Genomic DNA, 19305 nt, shown 5'->3' on the forward strand with positions numbered 1-19305 from the left:
ACATCATCAATAGATCTCTCCCCATAATACAGATAGCACATCATCAATGGATCTCTCCCTCATAATACAGATAGCACATCATCAATGGATCTCCCCCCATAATACAGATAGCACATCATCAATGGATCTCTCCCCATAATACAGATAGCACATCATCAATGGATCTCTCCCTCATAATACAGATAGCACATCATCAATGGATCTCCCCCCATAATACAGATATCACATCATCAATGGATCTCTCCCCATAATACAGATAGCACATCATCAATGGATCTCTCCCCCATCCCCCTATATACAGATAGCACATCATCAATGGATCTCCCCCATAATACAGATATCCCATCATCAATGGATCTCCCCCATAATACAGATAGCACATCATCAATGGATCTCCCCCATAATACAGATAGCACATCATCAATGGATCTCCCCCATAATACAGATAGCACATCATCAATGGATCTCTCCCCCCATAATACAGATAGCACATCATCAATGGATCTCTCCCCCATAATACAGATAGCACATCATCAATGGATCTCCCCCATAATACAGATAGCACATCATCAATGGATCTCCCCCATAATACAGATATCACATCATCAATGGATCTCCCCCCCCCCCCCCATAATACAGATATCACATCATCAATGGATCTCTCCCCCCATAATACAGATAGCTCATCATCAATGGATCTCTTCCCCCATAATACAGATAGCACATCATCAATGGATCTCTCCCATAATACAGATAGCACATCATCAATGGATCTCCCCCCATAATACAGATAGCACATCATCAATGGATCTCTCCCCCATCCCCCTATATACAGATAGCTCATCATCAATGGATCTCTCCTCCCATAATACAGATAGCACATCATCAATGGATCTCTCCCCCATAATACAGATATCACATCATCAATGGATCTCCCCCATAATACAGATAGCACATCATCAATGGATCACTCCCCCCATAATACAGATAGCACATCATCAATGGATCACTCCCCCCATAATACAGATAGCACATCATCAATGGATCACTCCCCCCATAATACAGATAGCACATCATCAATGGATCTCCCCCATAATACAGATAGCACATCATCAATGGATCTCTCCCCCATAATACAGATAGCACATCATCAATGGATCTCTCCCCATAATACAGATAGCACATCATCAATGGATCTCTCCCCATAATACAGATAGCACATCATCAATGGATCTCTCCCCATAATACAGATAGCACAACATCAATGGATCTCCCCCATAATACAGATAGCACATCATCAATGGATCTCTCCCCCATAATACAGATAGCACATCATCAATGGATCTCTCCCCATAATACAGATAGCACATCATCAATGGATCTCTCCCCATAATACAGATAGCACATCATCAATGGATCTCCCCCCTTAATACAGATAGCACATCATCAATGGATCTCCCCCCATAATACAGATATCACATCATCAATGGATCTCTCCCATAATACAGATAGCACATCATCAATGGATCTCTCCCCCATAATACAGATAGCACATAATCAATGGATCTCTCCCCATAATACAGATAGCACATCATCAATGGATCTCTCCCCATAATACAGATAGTACATCATCAATGGATCTCTCCCCCATAATACAGATAGCTCATCATCAATGGATCTCTCCCCATAATACAGATAGCACATCATCAATGGATCTCTCCCCCCATAATACGGATAGCACATCATCAATGGATCTCTCCCCCCATAATACAGATAGCACATCATCAATGGATCTCTCCCCCCATAATACAGATAGCACATCATCAATGGATCTCTCCCCCCCCATAATACAGATAGCACATCATCAATGGATCTCTCCCCCCATAATACAGATAGCACATCATCAATGGATCTCTCCCCCCCATAATACAGATAGCACATCATCAATGGATCTCCCCCATAATACAGATAGCACATCATCAATGGATCTCCCCCCATAATACAGATAGCACATCATCAATGGATCTCTCCCCCCATAATACAGATATCACATCATCAATGGATCTCTCCCCATAATACAGAGAGCACATCATCAATGGATCTCTCCGCCCATAATATAGATAGCACATCATCAATGGATCTCCCCCCCATAATACAGATAGCACATCATCAATGGATCACTCCCCCCATAATACAGATAGCACATAATCAATGGATCTCTCCCCATAATACAGATAGCACATCATCAATGGATCTCCCCCCCCCCCCGTAATACAGATAGCACATCATCAATGGATCTCTCCTCCCATAATACAGATAGCACATCATCAATGGATCTCCCCCCACAATACGGATAGCACATCATCAATGGATCTCTCCCCCCATAATACAGATAGCACATCATCAATGGATCTCTCCCCATAATACAGATATCACATCATCAATGGATCTCCCCCCATAATACAGATAGCACATCATCAATGGATCACTCCCCCCATAATACAGATAGCACTTCATCAATGGATCTCCCCCATAATACAGATAGCACATCATCAATGGATCTCTCCCCATAATACAGATATCACATCATCAATGGATCTCCCCCCATAATACAGATAGCACATCATCAATGGATCTCCCCCATAATACAGATAGCACATCATCAATGGATCTCCCCCCATAATACAGATAGCACATCATCAATGGATCTCCCCCATAATACAGATAGCACATCATCAATGGATCTCCCCCCCCCCATAACACAGATAGCACATCATCAATGGATCTCCCCCATAATACAGATAGCACATCATCAATGGATCTCCCCCATAATACATACTTGTATAGCTCATTATCAATGTATACCCCCATAATACAGATAGCACATCATCAATGGATCTCCCACATAATACAGATATCACATCATCAATGGATCTCTCCCCCCATAATACAGATAGCACATCATCAATGGATCTCCCCCATAATACATACTTGTATAGCTCATTATCAATGTATACCCCCATAATACAGATAGCACATCATCAATGGATCTCCCACATAAATACAGATAGCACATCATCAATGGATCTCTCTGCCCATAATACAGTTAGCACACCATCAATGGATCTCTCCGCCCATAATACAGATAGCACATCATCAATGGATCTCTCCGCCCATAATATTGATAGCACATCATTCATGGATATTGTTAAAGTCAAATTACATTCACGCCATTTTAGACTAGTATGGCCGCCATTTTGGTTCGCAGAGCTGCGCAAATAAAGTATTATACACAGGTTCTGTGTAGCGAAGCAAACCTTAAGAGCCGCCATACTAATGCACATAAATTCATATCCCACAGTAACACGGAATAAAATATATTTTATTAAAGGTTTAGTGCACTACACATAGTTTAACCAATAATACACGATTGTTTCTGTACATGTTTGGTATCTTTATGTTCCGTGCCCCGTGCGCAGCATTCCGGTCGCAGCTAAATATTCGCAAGTACTATGGTCTGATAATTACGGACACAATCCTTATTATATGTACTTTTGCCATGTGTCCTGGGAAAGACAAAAGATCAGGATGTAGCCAGTTCTTTCTGTTGATTTACGACCTCCTATGACGATGCCAGCTGACAAAGGACTCAGGAACACATTCCTTCTCCACCAATCCATGTAAAGTGCTGTACTTTGCCCCAATCCCTGAGGACTTGACATTTGAACCCTTAACCAATGGAAACGGCCTTTGACCCCCCTTTGTCTGAAAATGATAAAGATAGCTATCCCTGAGCTGGCTCACTCTCTTCGGCACTGCATCTATCCCTTCATCACTGACCGGGCTAAAGTTCTATTTGAACATAGCGAGCTCCGACCGGACTGCGCTGTGATATTTCTACAGTATATGACGGTAACATTTGTATTCCTGTATGTGTAGTGTGGCTGATTATATTCTGTATCTGTTCCCCTGTTAGTTTAAAGTGTACTTAGTGTTGTTAATTTAACTGTATCACGTGTTATACTGTGTTCCTTCTTTCTGTAACCTCCTGCTGTCCGCTAGGGCCTAATATATTATTAGGAGATTCAATCTCCTCACTTTGAGTTACATCTTTGTCTCGACTCTCATTCGCATCTGGCGATAAAAGTTTATTACGGACATTGTCCTTAAAAGGTATTCGCAGTTTAGGTACTAAGTACTGCGAAGGGATACTCAATTACTGGTGTCGATCCAGTGTGTACAATACACGGAAAAAGGTCCGCTAGGCTGCGCTACGCTTTGTTCGCACGTAGCTAGGTTTAAAGGGTTAGCAGGTTACGGAAAGATTACGTAAACTGCACATTTCACTTATTGTCCTTCTGGTTACATTTATATCGATATTGATAATATCTCCCCCTATAATCAGGATAGCACATCATCAATGGATCTCTCCCCATAATACAGAGAGCACATCACCAGTGGATCTCTCCTATGTAGAATGTGAGGAGGAGACTGGTCAGATCTCTGGGCTGGTAACACACAGTGACATGATGTGAGGGGGAGAGCAGGAGTATAATAGGGGCTGATGGCTGCTGATGTATGAGATACACCAGAGAGTGCGGGGAGGAGACTGGTCAGATCTCTGGGCTGGTAATACACAGTGACATGATGTGAGGGGGAGAGCAGGAGTATAATAGGGGCTGATGGCTCCTGATGTATGAGATACACCAGAGAGTGCGGGGAGGAGACTGGTCAGATCTCTGGGCTGGTAACACACAGTGACATGATGTGAGGGGGAGAGCAGGAGTATAATAGGGGCTGATGGCTGCTGATGTACGAGATACACCAGAGAGTGCGGGGAGGAGACTGGTCAGATCTCTGGGCTGGTAATACACAGTGACATGATGTGAGGGGGAGAGCAGGAGTATAATAGGGGCTGATGGTTCCTGATGTATGAGATACACCAGAGAGTGCGGGGAGGAGACTGGTCAGATCTCTGGGCTGGTAATACACAGTGACATGATGTGAGGGGGAGAGCAGGAGTATAATAGGGGCTGATGGCTGCTGATGTATGAGATACACCAGAGTGCGGGAGGAGACTGGTCAGATCTCTGGGCTGGTAACACACAGTCACATGATGTGAAGGGGAGAGCAGGAGTATAATAGGGGCTGATGGCTGCTGATGTACGAGATACACCAGAGAGTGCAGGGAGGAGACTGGTCAGATCTCTGGGCTGGTAACACAGTGACATGATGTGAGGGGAGAGCAGGAGTATAATAGGGGCTTATGGCTCCTGATGTATGAGATACACCAGAGAGTGCGGGGAGGAGACTGGTCAGATCTCTGGGCTGGTAACACACAGTGACATGATGTGAGGGGGAGAGCAGGAGTATAATAGGGGCTGATGGATCCTGATGTATGAGATACACCAGAGAGTGTGGGGAGGAGACTGGTCACATCTCTGGGCTGGTAACACACACAGTGACATTATGTGAGGGGGAGAGCAGAAGTATAATAGGGGCTGATGGCTTCTGATGTATGAGATACACCAGAGAGTGCGGGGAGGAGACTGGTCAGATCTCTGGGCTGGTAACACACAGTGACATGATGTGAGGGGGAGAGCAGGAGTATAATAGGGGCTGATGGTTTCTGATGTACAAGATATGTGTTTTTTACTCACTTGTTCTCATATCTGTATGGATTTCCTCTTCCTTACACTTCTGAACATCGCTAACAATCGTCTCTTCTCCCTCTGTATTTTCTGCCTTCATATCAGTCACATATGTCTCTCCTCCCTCTGTATCTTCTGCCTTCATATCAGTCACATATGTCTCTTCTCCTCCATCTGTATCTTCTGCCTTCATATCAGTCACATATGTCTCTTCTTCTCCCTCTGTACCTTCTGCCTTCATATCAGTCACATACGTCTCTTCTTCTCCCTCTGTATCTTCTGCCTTCATATCAGTCACATACGTCTCTTCTTCTCCCTCTGGACCTTCTGCCTTCATATCCGTCACATACGTCTCTTCTCCTCCCTCTGTATCTTCTGCCTTCATATCAGTCACATACGTCTCTTCTCCCTCTGTATCGTCTGCCTTCATATCAGTCACATACGTCTCTTCTTCTCCCTCTGTATCTTCTGCCTTCATATCAGTCACATACCTCTCTTCTCCTACCTCTGTATCTTCTGCCTTCATATCAGTCACATACGTCTCTTCTCCTCCCTCTGTATCTTCTACCTTCATATCAGTCACATATGTCTCTTCTTCTCCCTCTGTACCTTCTGCCTTCATATCAGTCACATACGTCTCTTCTCCTCCCTCTGTATCTTCTACCTTCAAATCAGTCACATACGTCTCTTCTCCCTCTGTACCTTCTGCCTTCATATCAGTCACATACGTCTCTTCTTCTCCCTCTGTATATTCTGCCTTCATATCAGTCACATACGTCTCTTCTGCCTTCATATCAGTCACATCTGTCTCTTCTTCTCCCTCTGTACCTTCGGTCTTCATATCAGTCACATACATCTCTTCTCCAGCTGTATCTTCTACCTTCAAATCAGTCACATATGTCTCTTCTACAACCTCTGTATATTCTGCCTTCATATCAGTCACATACGTCTCTTCTCCTCCCTCTGTATCTTCTGCCTTCATATCAGTCACATACGTCTCTTCTTCTCCCTCTGTATCTTCTGCCTTCATATCAGTCACATACATCTCTTCTACTCCCTCTGTATCTTCTGTCTTCATATCAGTCACATACGTCTCTTCTTCTCCCTCTGTACCTTCTGCCTTCATATCAGTCACATACGTCTCTTCTTCTACCTCTGTATCTTCTGCCTTCATATCATTCACATACGTGTCTTTTTCTCCCTCTGTACCTTCTGCCTTCATATCAGTCACATACGTCTCTTCTTCTCCCTCTGTACCTTCTGCCTTCATATCAGTCACATACGTCTCTTCTTCTCCTCCTGTATATTCTGCCTTCATATCAGTCACATATGTTTCTTCCTCTTTATATTCTGCCTTCATATCCGTCACATACGTCTCTTCTTCTCCCTCTGTATCTTCTATCTTAATATTAGGCAGATATTCACCCTAAGTAATTTATACAACAATAGAAATTGTCTGATTTCAATATCTGAACTTGAACACTTTAGAATTAGTGTATAAGATAAACAGATTCTGTACAGATCATATAGCGATAGTCACTTTGGAGTATTGGCAAGACCCTAAATCCCACCTACCTGATCCTCCTGTGGGGTCCTGAGATTCTCCTCTGTAGAATCCTGGGAATACAGAGGACGGGGACATCTCTCTGGTGTATTCCGGTTACTGGGCCCATCTGTAGGAGACACACAGTGACTGAGGACATTGTATATATGTGATTATCCTGGGAATACAGAGGACGGGGACATCTCTCTGGGGTATTCCTGTTACTGAGCCCATCTGTAGGAGACACACAGTGACTGAGTACATTGGTATATATGTGATATCAGATGCTGGGTGTATATAGGGGACCCCCATACCTGCTCTCCCCTGTACAATAAATGTCTCCTCTTACCCAGTGATGTGAGGGGCCGGTGATTCTCCATCATCACGTCCTTGTACAGACCCCTGTGTTCCTCTATATACTCCCCCTCCTGCATGGAGAGATAGACAGTGACATCCTGACACCTTATAGGCACCTGACACACACAATGATACAGTCATCACCCAGGCACATCCCCCAGTGTTACTGTATAATGTCCAATTCCCAGCATTCACCTCTCCGGTCACAACCCCCGGTGTTACTGTATAATGTCCCATTCCTAGCAGTCACCTCTCCGGTCACATCCCCCGATGTTACTGTATAATGTCCCATTCCTAGCAGTCACATCCCCCGGTGTTACTGTATAATGTCCCATTCCTAGCAGTCACCTCTCCTGTCACATCCCAATGTTACTGTATAACGTCTCATTCCCAGCAGTCACCTCTCCTGTCACATCCCCCAGTGTTACTGTATAATGCTTCATTCCCAAAAGTCCCCTCTCTGGTCACATCTCCTGATGTTAAACACACCTAACCTGGCTAGCCTTTCTTCATAGCCCAATGTAACTATTCCTAACCTGGCTAGCCTTTCCTCATAGCCCAATGTAACCATACCGAACCTGGCTAGCCTTTCCTCATAGCCTTATGTAACCATACCTAACCTGGCTAGCCTTTCCTCACAGCCCAATGTAACCATCTCTAACCTGGCTAGCCTTTCCTTATAGCCCAATGTAACCACCCCTAACCTGGCTAAACTCTCCTCATAGCCCAATGTAACCATCCCTAACCTGGCTAGCCATTCCTCATAGCCCAATGTAACCACCCCTAACCTGGCTAAACTTTCCTCATAGCCCAATGTAACCATCCCTAACCTGGCTAGCCTTTCCTCATATCCCAATGTAACGTACCTAACCTGGCTAGCCTTTCCTCATAGCCCAATGTAACCACCCCTAACCTGGCTAGCCTTTCCTTATAGCCCAATGTAACTACACCTAACCTGGCTAGCTTTTCCTCATAGCCCAATGTGGCCGCACCTAACCTGGCTATCCTTTCCTCATAGCCCAATGTAACCATCCCTAACCTGGCTAGCCATTCCTCATAGCCCAATGTAACCAACCCTAACCTAGCTAGCCTTTCCTCCTAGCCCAATGTAACCACACCTAACCTGACTAGCCTTTCCTCATAGCCCAATGAAACCATACCTAACCTGGCTAGCCTTTCCTCATATCCCAATGTAACCATCCCTAACCTGGTTAGCCTTTCCTTATAGCCCAATGTATCCATCCCTAACCTGGCTAGCCTTTCCTCATAGCCCAATGTAACCATCCCTAACCTGGCTAGCCTTTCCTCAAAACCCAATGTAACCATCCCTAACCTGGCTAGCCTTTCCTCATAGCCCAATGTAACTACACCTAACCTGGCTAGCCTTTCCTCATAGCCCAATGTGGCTGCACCTAACCTGGCTATCCTTTCCTCATAGCCCAATGTAACCATCCCTAACCTGGCTAGCCATTCATCATAGCCCAATGTAACCATCCCTAACCTGGCTAGCCTTTCCTCATATCCCAATGTAACCATACCTAACCTGGCTAGCCTTTCCTCATAGCCCAATGTAACCATCCCTAACCTGGCTAGCCTTTCCTCATAGCCCTATGTAACCATACCTAACCTGGCTAGCCTTTCCTCATAGCCCAAGGTAACCATTCCTAACCTGGATAGCCTTTCCTCATAGCCCAATGTAAATTCACCTAACCTGGCTAGCCTTTCCTCATAGACCAATGTAACCATACCTAACCTGGCTAGCCTTTCCTCATAGACCAATCTAACTATACCTTACCTGGCTATCCTTTTCTCATAGCCCAATGTAACCATACCTAACCTGGCTAGCCTTTCCTCATAGCCCAATGTAACCACGCCTTACCTGGCTAGCCTTTCCTCATACCCCAATGTAACTATACCTAACCTGGCTAGCCTTTCCTCATAGCCCAATGTAACCATACCTAACATGGCTAGCCTTTCCTCATAGCCCAATGTAACCATCCCTAACCTGGCTAGCCATTCCTCATAGCCCAATGTAACCATCCCTAACCTGGCTAGCCTTTCCTCATAGCCCAAGGTAACCATTCCTAACCTGGATAGCCTTTCTCATAGCCCAGTGTTATCATCCCTAACCTGGCTAGCCTTTCCTCATAGCCCAATGTAAGTACACCTAACCTGGCTATCCTTTCCTCATAGCCCAATGTAACCAGCCCTAACCTGGCTAGCCTTTCCTCATAGCCCAATGTAACCACGCCTTACCAGGCTAGCCTTTCCTCATACCCCAATGTGACTATACCTAACCTGGCTAGATTTTCCTCATAGACCAATGTAACTATACCTAACCTGGCTAGCCTTTCCTCATAGCCCAATGTAACCATACCTAACCTGGCTAGCCTTTCCTCATAGCCCAATGTAACCATCCCTAACCTGGCTAGCCTTTCCTCATAACCCAATGTAACCATGCCTTACCTGGCTAGCCTTTCCTCATAGACCAATGTAACTATACCTAACCTGGCTAGCCTTTCCTCATAGCCCAATGTAACTATTCCTAACCTGGCTAGCCTTTCCTCATAGCCTTATGTAACCATACCTAACCTGGCTATCCTTTCCTCATAGCCCAATGTAACATCCCTAACCTGGCTATCCTTTCCTCATAGCCCAATGTAACCATCCCTAACCTGGCTAGCCATTTCTCATAGCCCAATGTAACCACCCCTAACCTGACTAGCCTTTCCTCATAGCCCAATGAAACCACCCCTAACCTGGCTAGCCTTTCCTCATATCCCAATGTAACTATCCCTAACCTGGCTAGCCTTTCTTCATAGCCCAATGTAAACATCCCTAACCTGGCTAGCCTTTCCTCACAGCCCAATGTAACCATCCCTAACCTGGCTAGCCTATCCTCACAGCCCAATGTAACCATCCCTAACCTGGCTAGCCTATCCTCACAGCCCAATGTAACCATCCCTAACCTGGCTAGTCTTTCCTCATATCCCAATGTAACCATCCCTAACCTGGCTAGCCTTTCCTCATAGCCCAATGTAACCATCCCTAACCTGGCTAGCTTTTCCTCATATCCCAATGTAACCATCCCTAACCTGGCTAGCCTTTCCTCATATCCCAATGTAACCATACCTAACCTGGCTAGCCTTTCCTCATAGCCCTATGTAACCATACCTAACCTGGCTAGCCTTTCCTCATAGCCCAAGGTAACCATTCCTAACCTGGCTAGCCTTTCTCATAGCCCAGTGTTATCATCCCTAACCTGGCTAGCCTTTCCTCATAGCCCAATGTAACCAGCCCTAACCTGGCTAGCCTTTCCTCATAGCCCAATGTAACCACGCCTAACCTGGCTAGCCTTTCCTCATACCCCAATGTAACTATACCTAACCTGGCTAGCCTTTCCTCATAGACCAATGTAACCACACCTAACCTGGCTAGCCTTTCCTCATATTCCAATGTAACCATCCCTAACCTGGCTAGCCTTTCCTCATAGACCAATTTAACTATACCTAACCTGGCTAGCCTTTCCTCATAGCCCAATGTAACCATCCCTAACCTGGCTAGCCTTTCCTCATAGCCCAATGTAACTGCCCCTAACCTGGCTAGCCTTTCCTCATAGCCCACTGTAACCATCACTAACCTGACTAGCCTTTCCTCATAGCCCAATGTAACCATCCGTAACCTGGCTAGCCTTTTCTCATATACCAATGTAACCATCCCTAACTTGGCTAGCCTTTCCTCATATCCCAATGTAACCACCCCTAACCTAGCTAGCCTTTCCTCATATCCCAATGTAACCACACCTAACCTGGCTAGCCTTTCCTCATAGCCCAATGTAACCACACCTAACCTGGCTAGCCTTTCCTCATATCCCAATGTAACCACACCTAACCTGGCTAGCCTTTCCTCATAGCCCAATGTAACCATCCCTAACCTGGCCAGCCTTTCCTCATAGCCCAATGTAACCATCCCTAACGTGGCTAGCCTTTCTCATAGCCGAGGGTTATCTTCCCTAACCTGGATAGCCTTTCTTGTAGCCTAATGACTCCAGATCATGAAACGTTTCTAGTCGCAAGGTGTCTTATTTTTATGGAGTGGTGCCCAGAACTGTACACTGTATTCTAGATGAAGTTGCACCAATGATATATACAGTGGCATGGTTACAATGCCTTCCCTCGCCTCTAGTCCCTATTGTATGCATGGTAATACCTTATTGGTCTTTGCTCCTTAGACCATCGCCATGGCTATATATATATATATGAAAGCAGTGACCCCAGCACAGAATCTTGAGGTGCACTACTTAAAACTTTAGCCCAATTTGAAAATGTTCCATTTACCACTACTCTCTGTTCCCTATTCTCCAGCCAATTTTGGACCCAAGCACAAATGTGGTTTCCTAGACCCAGCTCCCATATTTTGTAGACCAGCTTCATATGAGGCACTGTATCAAAGGCCTTAGCGAAATCAAAGTAGACCACATCTACTGAGCTGCCATGGTCTAAATTTCCACTCACTTCCTTACAGAAGCTAATTTGATTAGTTTGACATGACATATCTCTCACAAATCTCATATCCCTTAATATAGGCTCCAGTAATTGCCCAGTACAGATGTCAGACTTACAGGTCTATCATTTCCTGGATGTGTTTTATTGCCCTTTTTAAATAAAGGCGCTACATCTGCTATTTGCCAGTCCCTTGGTACCGTGCCTGATGAAAATCAAATCTATGTAGAGTAAGTATAATACATACATACATAGTAGGTAGGGCTGAATAAAGACTTGCGTCCATTAAGTTCAGCCTGGTTTTATAATAGCTTGTCCCTTCCAGTATAGTATGCTCAGGTATATTGGAAATGGATTATGTTTCCTAACTCTACCCATGGATGTTAATAACCAATAAATGTTTGTCCAGCCTTATTTTAAATGTATTTATAGTGTCTGCCGACACCACTTCTCCAGGAAGAGAGTTCCAAAGTTTGACGGCTCTGACTGTAAAGAAATTTTTCCTTCTAACTGAACCAAATCTTTTTTTTTCCTTCTAATCTAAACTCGTGCCCTCGTGTCCTAGATTACTTTCTAGTAGAAAAAAGGGTGTTTGCCAGTTCCTTATATTGGCCCCTGATATATTTGTACATGTTGAGCATGTCCCCCCTTAATCGTCTCTTCTCTAGTGTAAATAGTCCCAGATTGCTTAATCTCTCCTCGTAGCTTAAATTCTCCATTCCCCTAATAAGCTTTGTTGCTCTTCTTTGGATTTTTTCTAATTCTATGATGTCCTTTTTATAGTGCGGGGCCCAGAACTGCACTGCGTATTCGAGGTGCGGTCTAACCAATGATTTGTACAGAGGCATAATCACTTTTGAGTCCCTAGTTTCCATGCCCCTTTTAATGCATGCTAGAGTTTTATTGGCCTTTTTAGTTGCTATATTACATTGAGCACTACACCCCTAGTTCGTTGTCTATTTGGACTCCTAGATCCTTTTCGAGTACTGATTTACCCAATTCATCCCCTGTATAGGGTGATATTTTTAACTACTTTTTGGATGCCATTTTGTCATGTATAAACTCCATTTTGTATCGGTATAACTTCATTGTTATATAAATGTACTTTTTATTAGGATTAGTGTTTTTACAGACATATAGGCACCAGTTAGAAATATAGTTCCATTCTAAGTGCCAGCTGTCTTTACCCTTGACCTGGGGGTTTATTCTAGTTCATTCTTTCTGACAAAATCCTTCTTAGATGGACAAAACCATGTGCACTGCAGGGGGGCAGATGTAACATGTGCATAGAGAATTAGATTTGGGTGAGTTATTTTGTTTCTGTGCAGGGAAAATACTGACTGCATGATTTTACACTGCAATATAGATCTCACTTTGAAGAAAAACCCCACCCAAATCTAACTCTCTCTGCACATGTTACATCTGCCCCACCTGCAGTGCACATGGTTTTGTCCATCTAAGAAGGATTTTGTCAGAAAGAATGAACTAGAATAACCCCCCTGGTGTGGAAGATATAGTGAGTAGGAAGTGTAGCCAGTGATTATAATAAATATATGTTCCTGCTATCAGTATGTCTGATCGGAACTGTCTAGTAAGCTGTATGGGCTATTGTGTCCATAACTATGTGAACGGGAATCGTGTCATATTGGATAATTTCTATCGTGCACAGACTGCTACATCCAGTTTCACAGAATGGGTATAAAGCCTAGAGACTTTTACATAGCAGAAGTTCCTGAAGCTACATCTGTCTGCAGCAGACACAGACTTCTAATCCACCTCAGTGTAATAACCCAGTGGAGTTACTAAGAGGGACCCTGAGGACGACTGGACTTTTATTCTTTAAACTACTGATGACAACCATCCAGGACAGATCTTATAACATCTGAGATAAAAGCTGAGTATTAACTTGTTACTTATTTGCATGTTTTTATTATTGTAGCTTAAATAAATGTTTATCTTTGTTTTGAAATGTCCTGTGTCAGTCTCCATATTTAACACTTTGTATCCTAGAACCTGGTCGCTTGAGTTATTACTTTCAACCGACAACATCCCCGCTTAGGTTATAAATAACCCTCTGGTTATGTCTCCCAAAGTGCATGACCTTACATTTGTCCACATTGAACCTCATCTTTCACTTTTTTGCCCACTCATCTAGATTGTCAAGATCATGTTGAAGCGTGGTGACATCTTCTGATGATTTAATAACTCTGCTCAGTTTTGTATCGTCTGCAAAGATGGATACATTGCTGAGTAACCCCATCCCAATATCGTTAATAAATATGTTAAACAAAATGGGCCCTAGAACCGAACCCTGGGGCACTCCACTTAGTACCGGTATCATATCTGATACGGCACCATTCACGACCACTCTTTGTTCTCTATTACACAGCCAGTTCCCTACACATCTGCAGATATTTGCCCCTAATCCCAGGTCCTCCATTTTATTTATCAATCTCTTGTGTGGTACGGTGTCGAAGGCTTTAGCAACATGGAGGAAAATCATGTCTAATGGCCTACTATTTCTGGGCTCAGTTCCATTAGAACCCTAGGATGTCAGACAGCTGGCCTGGGAGATTTATTTATCTTGATTTTGCAAAGTCGATTACAGACTTTTTTATTGGTTAAACAAGGATTAAGTCAGGGCTCGACAAAACCCGGGCGCCAGGTCGCCGTGGCGACCAGATTTAGCTTGCGCACAACTCACCCGGCTGCTGCTGTGTCAGTGTAATATCAGGTCTGCGGCGCGGCTATTTAAAAGTTGAATTGTAATCCCTGAAAAGCGCCAGGCATCCGGACTAATGTTATACTGTATAATAATAATAACAATAATAATAATAAGACACCACAGGCTGCTCCCCCTGTATAAAAACAGGACACCACAGGCTGCTCTCCCTGTATAATAATAATAATAATAACAACAACAACAACAGCAACAATGTCACCACAGGATGCTCCACCTGAATAACAACAACAGGACACCACAGGCTGCTCTCCCTGTATAATAATAATAACAACAACAACAACAACAACAACATGACACCACAGGCTGCTCCACCTGTATAATAATAAAATCACCACAGGCTGCTCCTCCTATATAATAATAATAATAATAATAATAATAATAATAATAATAATAATAATAATAACAGCACATCACAGGCTGCTACCCCCATATAATAACAACATGACACTACAGGCTGTTCCCCCTGTATAATAATAACAACAACAACAACAGGACACCACAGGCTGCTCCCCCTGTATAATAACAACAACAACAGGCTGCTCCCTCTGTGTAGTAATAATGATAGGACACTACAGGCTGCTGCCCTATATAATAATAACAATAACAACAACAACAACAACAACAACAACAACAACAACAGGACACCACAGGATGCTCCACCTGAATAACAACAACAGGACACCACTGGCTGCTCCCCTGTATAAAAACAGGACACCACAGGCTGCTCCCCTGTATAATAATAATAACAACAACAACAACAACAAGACACCACAGGCTGCTCCACCTGTATAATAACAACAACAACAACAACAACAGGCTGCTCCCCCTGTGTAGTAATAATGATAGGACACTACAGGCTGCTGCACTATATAATAATAATAACAACAACAACAACAACAACAACAGGACACCACAGGCTGCTCCCCCTGTATAATAATAACAGGATGCACAGGCTGCTCCCCCTGTATAATAATAATAATAATAAGACGACACAAAGGGCTCCTCCTCCTGTATAATAACAGGACACCACATACTGCTCCCCTGTATTAGTGTTCATTCTAACACCCACCATCTTTGAAACCCCATGCAGTTCCTCTTCCCTGCCTGGGGTGTCGCTGTCTGCTGTGGTGTTTCTAGCACAGGTCTGGTTTGCATATCAGTCCTGATATACAGACCACGCTGTGCTAGAAGCACTACAGCAGACATCGACACCCCAGGCAGGGAAGAGGAACTGCATGGGTTTTCAAAGATGGTGGGTGTTACAATGAACACTAAGTATAATAATAATAATAATAACAACAACAGGACACACAGGCTGCGCCCCCTGTATAATAATAACAGGACACCACAGGCTGCTCCTCCTGTATAATAGTAACAGGACACTACGGGCTGCTCCCCCTGCATAATAATAACAGGACACCACAGGCTGCTCCCCCTGTATAATATTAACAGGACACCACAGGCTGCTCCCCCTGTATAATAATAACAGGACACTACGGGCTGCTCCTCCTGTATAATAACAACAGGACACACAGGCTGCGCCCCCTGTATAATAATAACAGGACACCACAGGCTGCTCCTCCTGTATAATAGTAACAGGACACTACGGGCTGCTCCCCCTGCATAATAATAACAGGACACCACAGGCTGCTCCTCCTGTAAAATAATAACAGAACACCACAGGCTGCTCCCCCCTGTATAATATCAGGACACCACGGGCTGCACCCCTGTACAATAACAGGAGACCACAGGCTACTCCTCCTGTATAATAATAACAGAACACCACAGGCTGCTCCCCTGTATAATAATAACAATAGAGCACCACAGGCTGCTCCTCCTGTATAATATCAGGACACTACAGGCTGCAACCCTGTAGAATAACAGGACACCACAGGCATCTCTTCCTGTATAATATCAGGCACCACAGGCTACTCCTCCTGTATAATAATAACAGAACACCACAGGCTGCTCCTCCTGTATAATATCAGGACACTACAGGCTGCACCCCTGTAGAATAACAGGACACCATAGGCATCTCTTCCTGTATAATATCAGGCACCGCAGGCTGCTCCTCCAGTATAATATCAGGAACCACAGGCTGCTCCTCCTGTATAATATCAGGCCCTGTATAATATCAGGCACCGCAGGCTGCTCCCCCTGTCTAATACCAGGCACCGCAGGCTGGTCCCCCTGTATAATATCAGGCAACACAGGCTGCTCCTCCTGTATAATATCAGGCACCGCAGGCTGCTCCCCCTGTATAATATCAGGCACCGCAGGCTGCTCCCCCTGTATAATATCAGGCACCGCAGGCAGCCCCCCCCTGTATAATATCAGGCCCTACAGGCTGCTCCCCCTGTAGAATATAAGGCACTACAGGCTGCTTCCCTGTATAATATCAGGCACTACAGGCTGCTCCCCCTGTAGAATATAAGGCACTACAGGCTGCTCCCCTGTATAATATCAGACATTGCAGGCTGCTCCTCCAGTATAATATCAGGCACCACAGGCTGCTCCTCCTGTATAATATAAGGCCCTGTATAATACCAGGCACTACAGGCTGCTCCCCCTGTATATTATCAGGCACCGCAGGCTGGTCCCCCTGTATAATATCAGGCACCGCAGGCTGGTCCCCCTGTATAATATCAGGCACCGCAGGCTGGTCCCCCTGTATAATATCAGGCACCGCAGGCTGCTCCCCCTGTATAATATCAGGCACCGCAGGCTGCTCCCCCTGTATAATATCAGGCACCGCAGGCTGCTCCTCCTGTATAATATCAGGCACCACAGGCTGCTCCTCCTGTATAATATCAGGCCCTGTATAATATCAGGCACCGCAGGCTGCTCCCCCTGTATAATATCAGGCACCGCAGGCTGCCCCCCCTGTATAACATCAGGCACCGCAGGCTGCTCCCCCTGTATAATATCAGGCACCGCAGGCTGCGCCCCCTGTATAACATCAGGCACCGCAGGCTCCTCCCCCTGTATAATATCAGGCACCGCAGGCTGCTCCCCCTGTATAAAGATAGGCACCGCAGGCTCCTCCCCCCTGTATAATATCAGGCACCTCAGGCTGCTCCCCCAGTATAATATCAGGCACCGCAGGCCGCTCCACCTGTATAATATCAGCCACCGCAGGCTGCTCTCCGCTGTATAATATCAGGCACTACAGGCTGCTCCCCCTGTAGAATATAAGGCACTACAGGCTGCTCCCCTGTATAATATCAGGCACTACAGGCTGCTCCCCCTGTAGAATATAAGGCACCGCAGGCTTCTCCCCCCTGTATAATATCAGGCACCGCAGGCCGCTCCACCTGTATAATATCAGGCACCGCAGGCTGCTCCCAGCTGTATAATATCAGGCACTACAGACTGCTCCCCTGTATAATATCAGGCACTACAGGCTGCTCCCCCTGTAGAATATAAGGCACTACAGGCCGCTCCCCCCTGTATAATATGAGGCACCGCAGGCCGCTCCCCCCTGTATAATATGAGGCACCGTAGGCTGCACCCCGCTTTACAATATCAGGCACTACAGGCTGCACCCCGCTTTATAATATCAGGCACTACAGGCTGCTCCCCCTGTAGAATATAAGAGGCACTGCAGGCTGCTCCCCCTGTATAATATCAGGCACCGCAGGCTGCTCCCCACTGTATAATATCAGGCACTACAGGCTGCTCCCCCTGTAGAATATAAGGCACTACAGGCTGCTACCCCTGTATAATATCAGGCACTGCAGGCTGCTCCCCCTGTATAATATCAGGCACCGCAGGCCGCTCCACCTGTATAATATCAGGCACTACAGGCTGCTCCCCACTGTATAATATCAGGCACTACAGGCTGCTCCCCCTGTAGAATATAAGGCACTACAGGCTGCTCCCCATGTAGAATATAAGACACTACAGGCTGCTCCCCCTGTATAATATCAGGCACTGCAGGCCGCTCCCCCTGTATAATATCAGGCACCGCAGGCCGCTCCACCTGTATAATATCAGCCACCGCAGGCTGCTCCCCGCTGTATAATATCAGGCACTACAGGCTGCTCCCCCTGAAGAATATAAGGCACTACAGGCTGCTCCCCCTGTATAATATCAGGCACTGCAGGCTGCTCCCCCTGTATAATATCAGGCACCGCAGGCCGCTCCACCTGTATAATATCAGGCACTACAGGCTGCTCCACCTGTAGAATATAAGGCACTACAGGCTGCTCCCCCTGTAGAATATAAGGCACTACACAGCTGCTCCCCCTGTAGAATATAAGACACTACAGGCTGCTCCCCTGTATATTTACCTTCCGCTCCAGATACAACCTTGTCTTTGATTGAGGGAGATTTTCGTCGGATGTTTGGTTGGTTGGCGTCTCCCGACCTTGCTCCTCCCCCTCTCCTCCCCCGCTCCTCCCCCTCTCCTCCCCGAGGTCCTTTTGCCCAACACAATTAACCTTTGATGGTTCGAAAAGAGCAGAAGTCATGTGGAACGCACAGAGCGGAAGTCATGTGGAACGCGCA

At 45.3% G+C, this 19305-nt stretch overlaps 2 protein-coding genes across 2 annotated transcripts in view; both read right to left on the bottom strand.

The window, feature by feature from the left end:
- The window catches only part of LOC146009797 (uncharacterized), a 928908-nt gene that overhangs the window by 19987 nt on the left and 889616 nt on the right, over nucleotides 1-19305 (bottom strand). Inside the window, exon 5 of the mRNA XM_083150264.1 lies at nucleotides 5661-6940. Within this exon, the coding sequence (XP_083006390.1) occupies nucleotides 5661-6940 (1280 nt within the window). The remainder of the gene's footprint in view (nucleotides 1-5660; nucleotides 6941-19305) is intronic.
- LOC146007346 (uncharacterized) lies at nucleotides 6949-19268 on the bottom strand (the record flags this gene model as incomplete). The annotated part of the gene is made up of 4 exons (XM_083145695.1): nucleotides 19089-19268; nucleotides 7544-7622; nucleotides 7227-7324; nucleotides 6949-7077 (listed from the first exon to the last, which is right to left on the bottom strand). Coding segments are annotated over exons 1-4 (486 nt in total), but the record flags the coding sequence as incomplete, so codon positions are not given.

This window comes from Crinia signifera, chromosome 6, assembly GCF_055691185.1.
Source record: "Crinia signifera chromosome 6, ASM5569118v1, whole genome shotgun sequence".
Classification (NCBI taxonomy): Eukaryota; Metazoa; Chordata; class Amphibia; order Anura; family Myobatrachidae; genus Crinia; species Crinia signifera.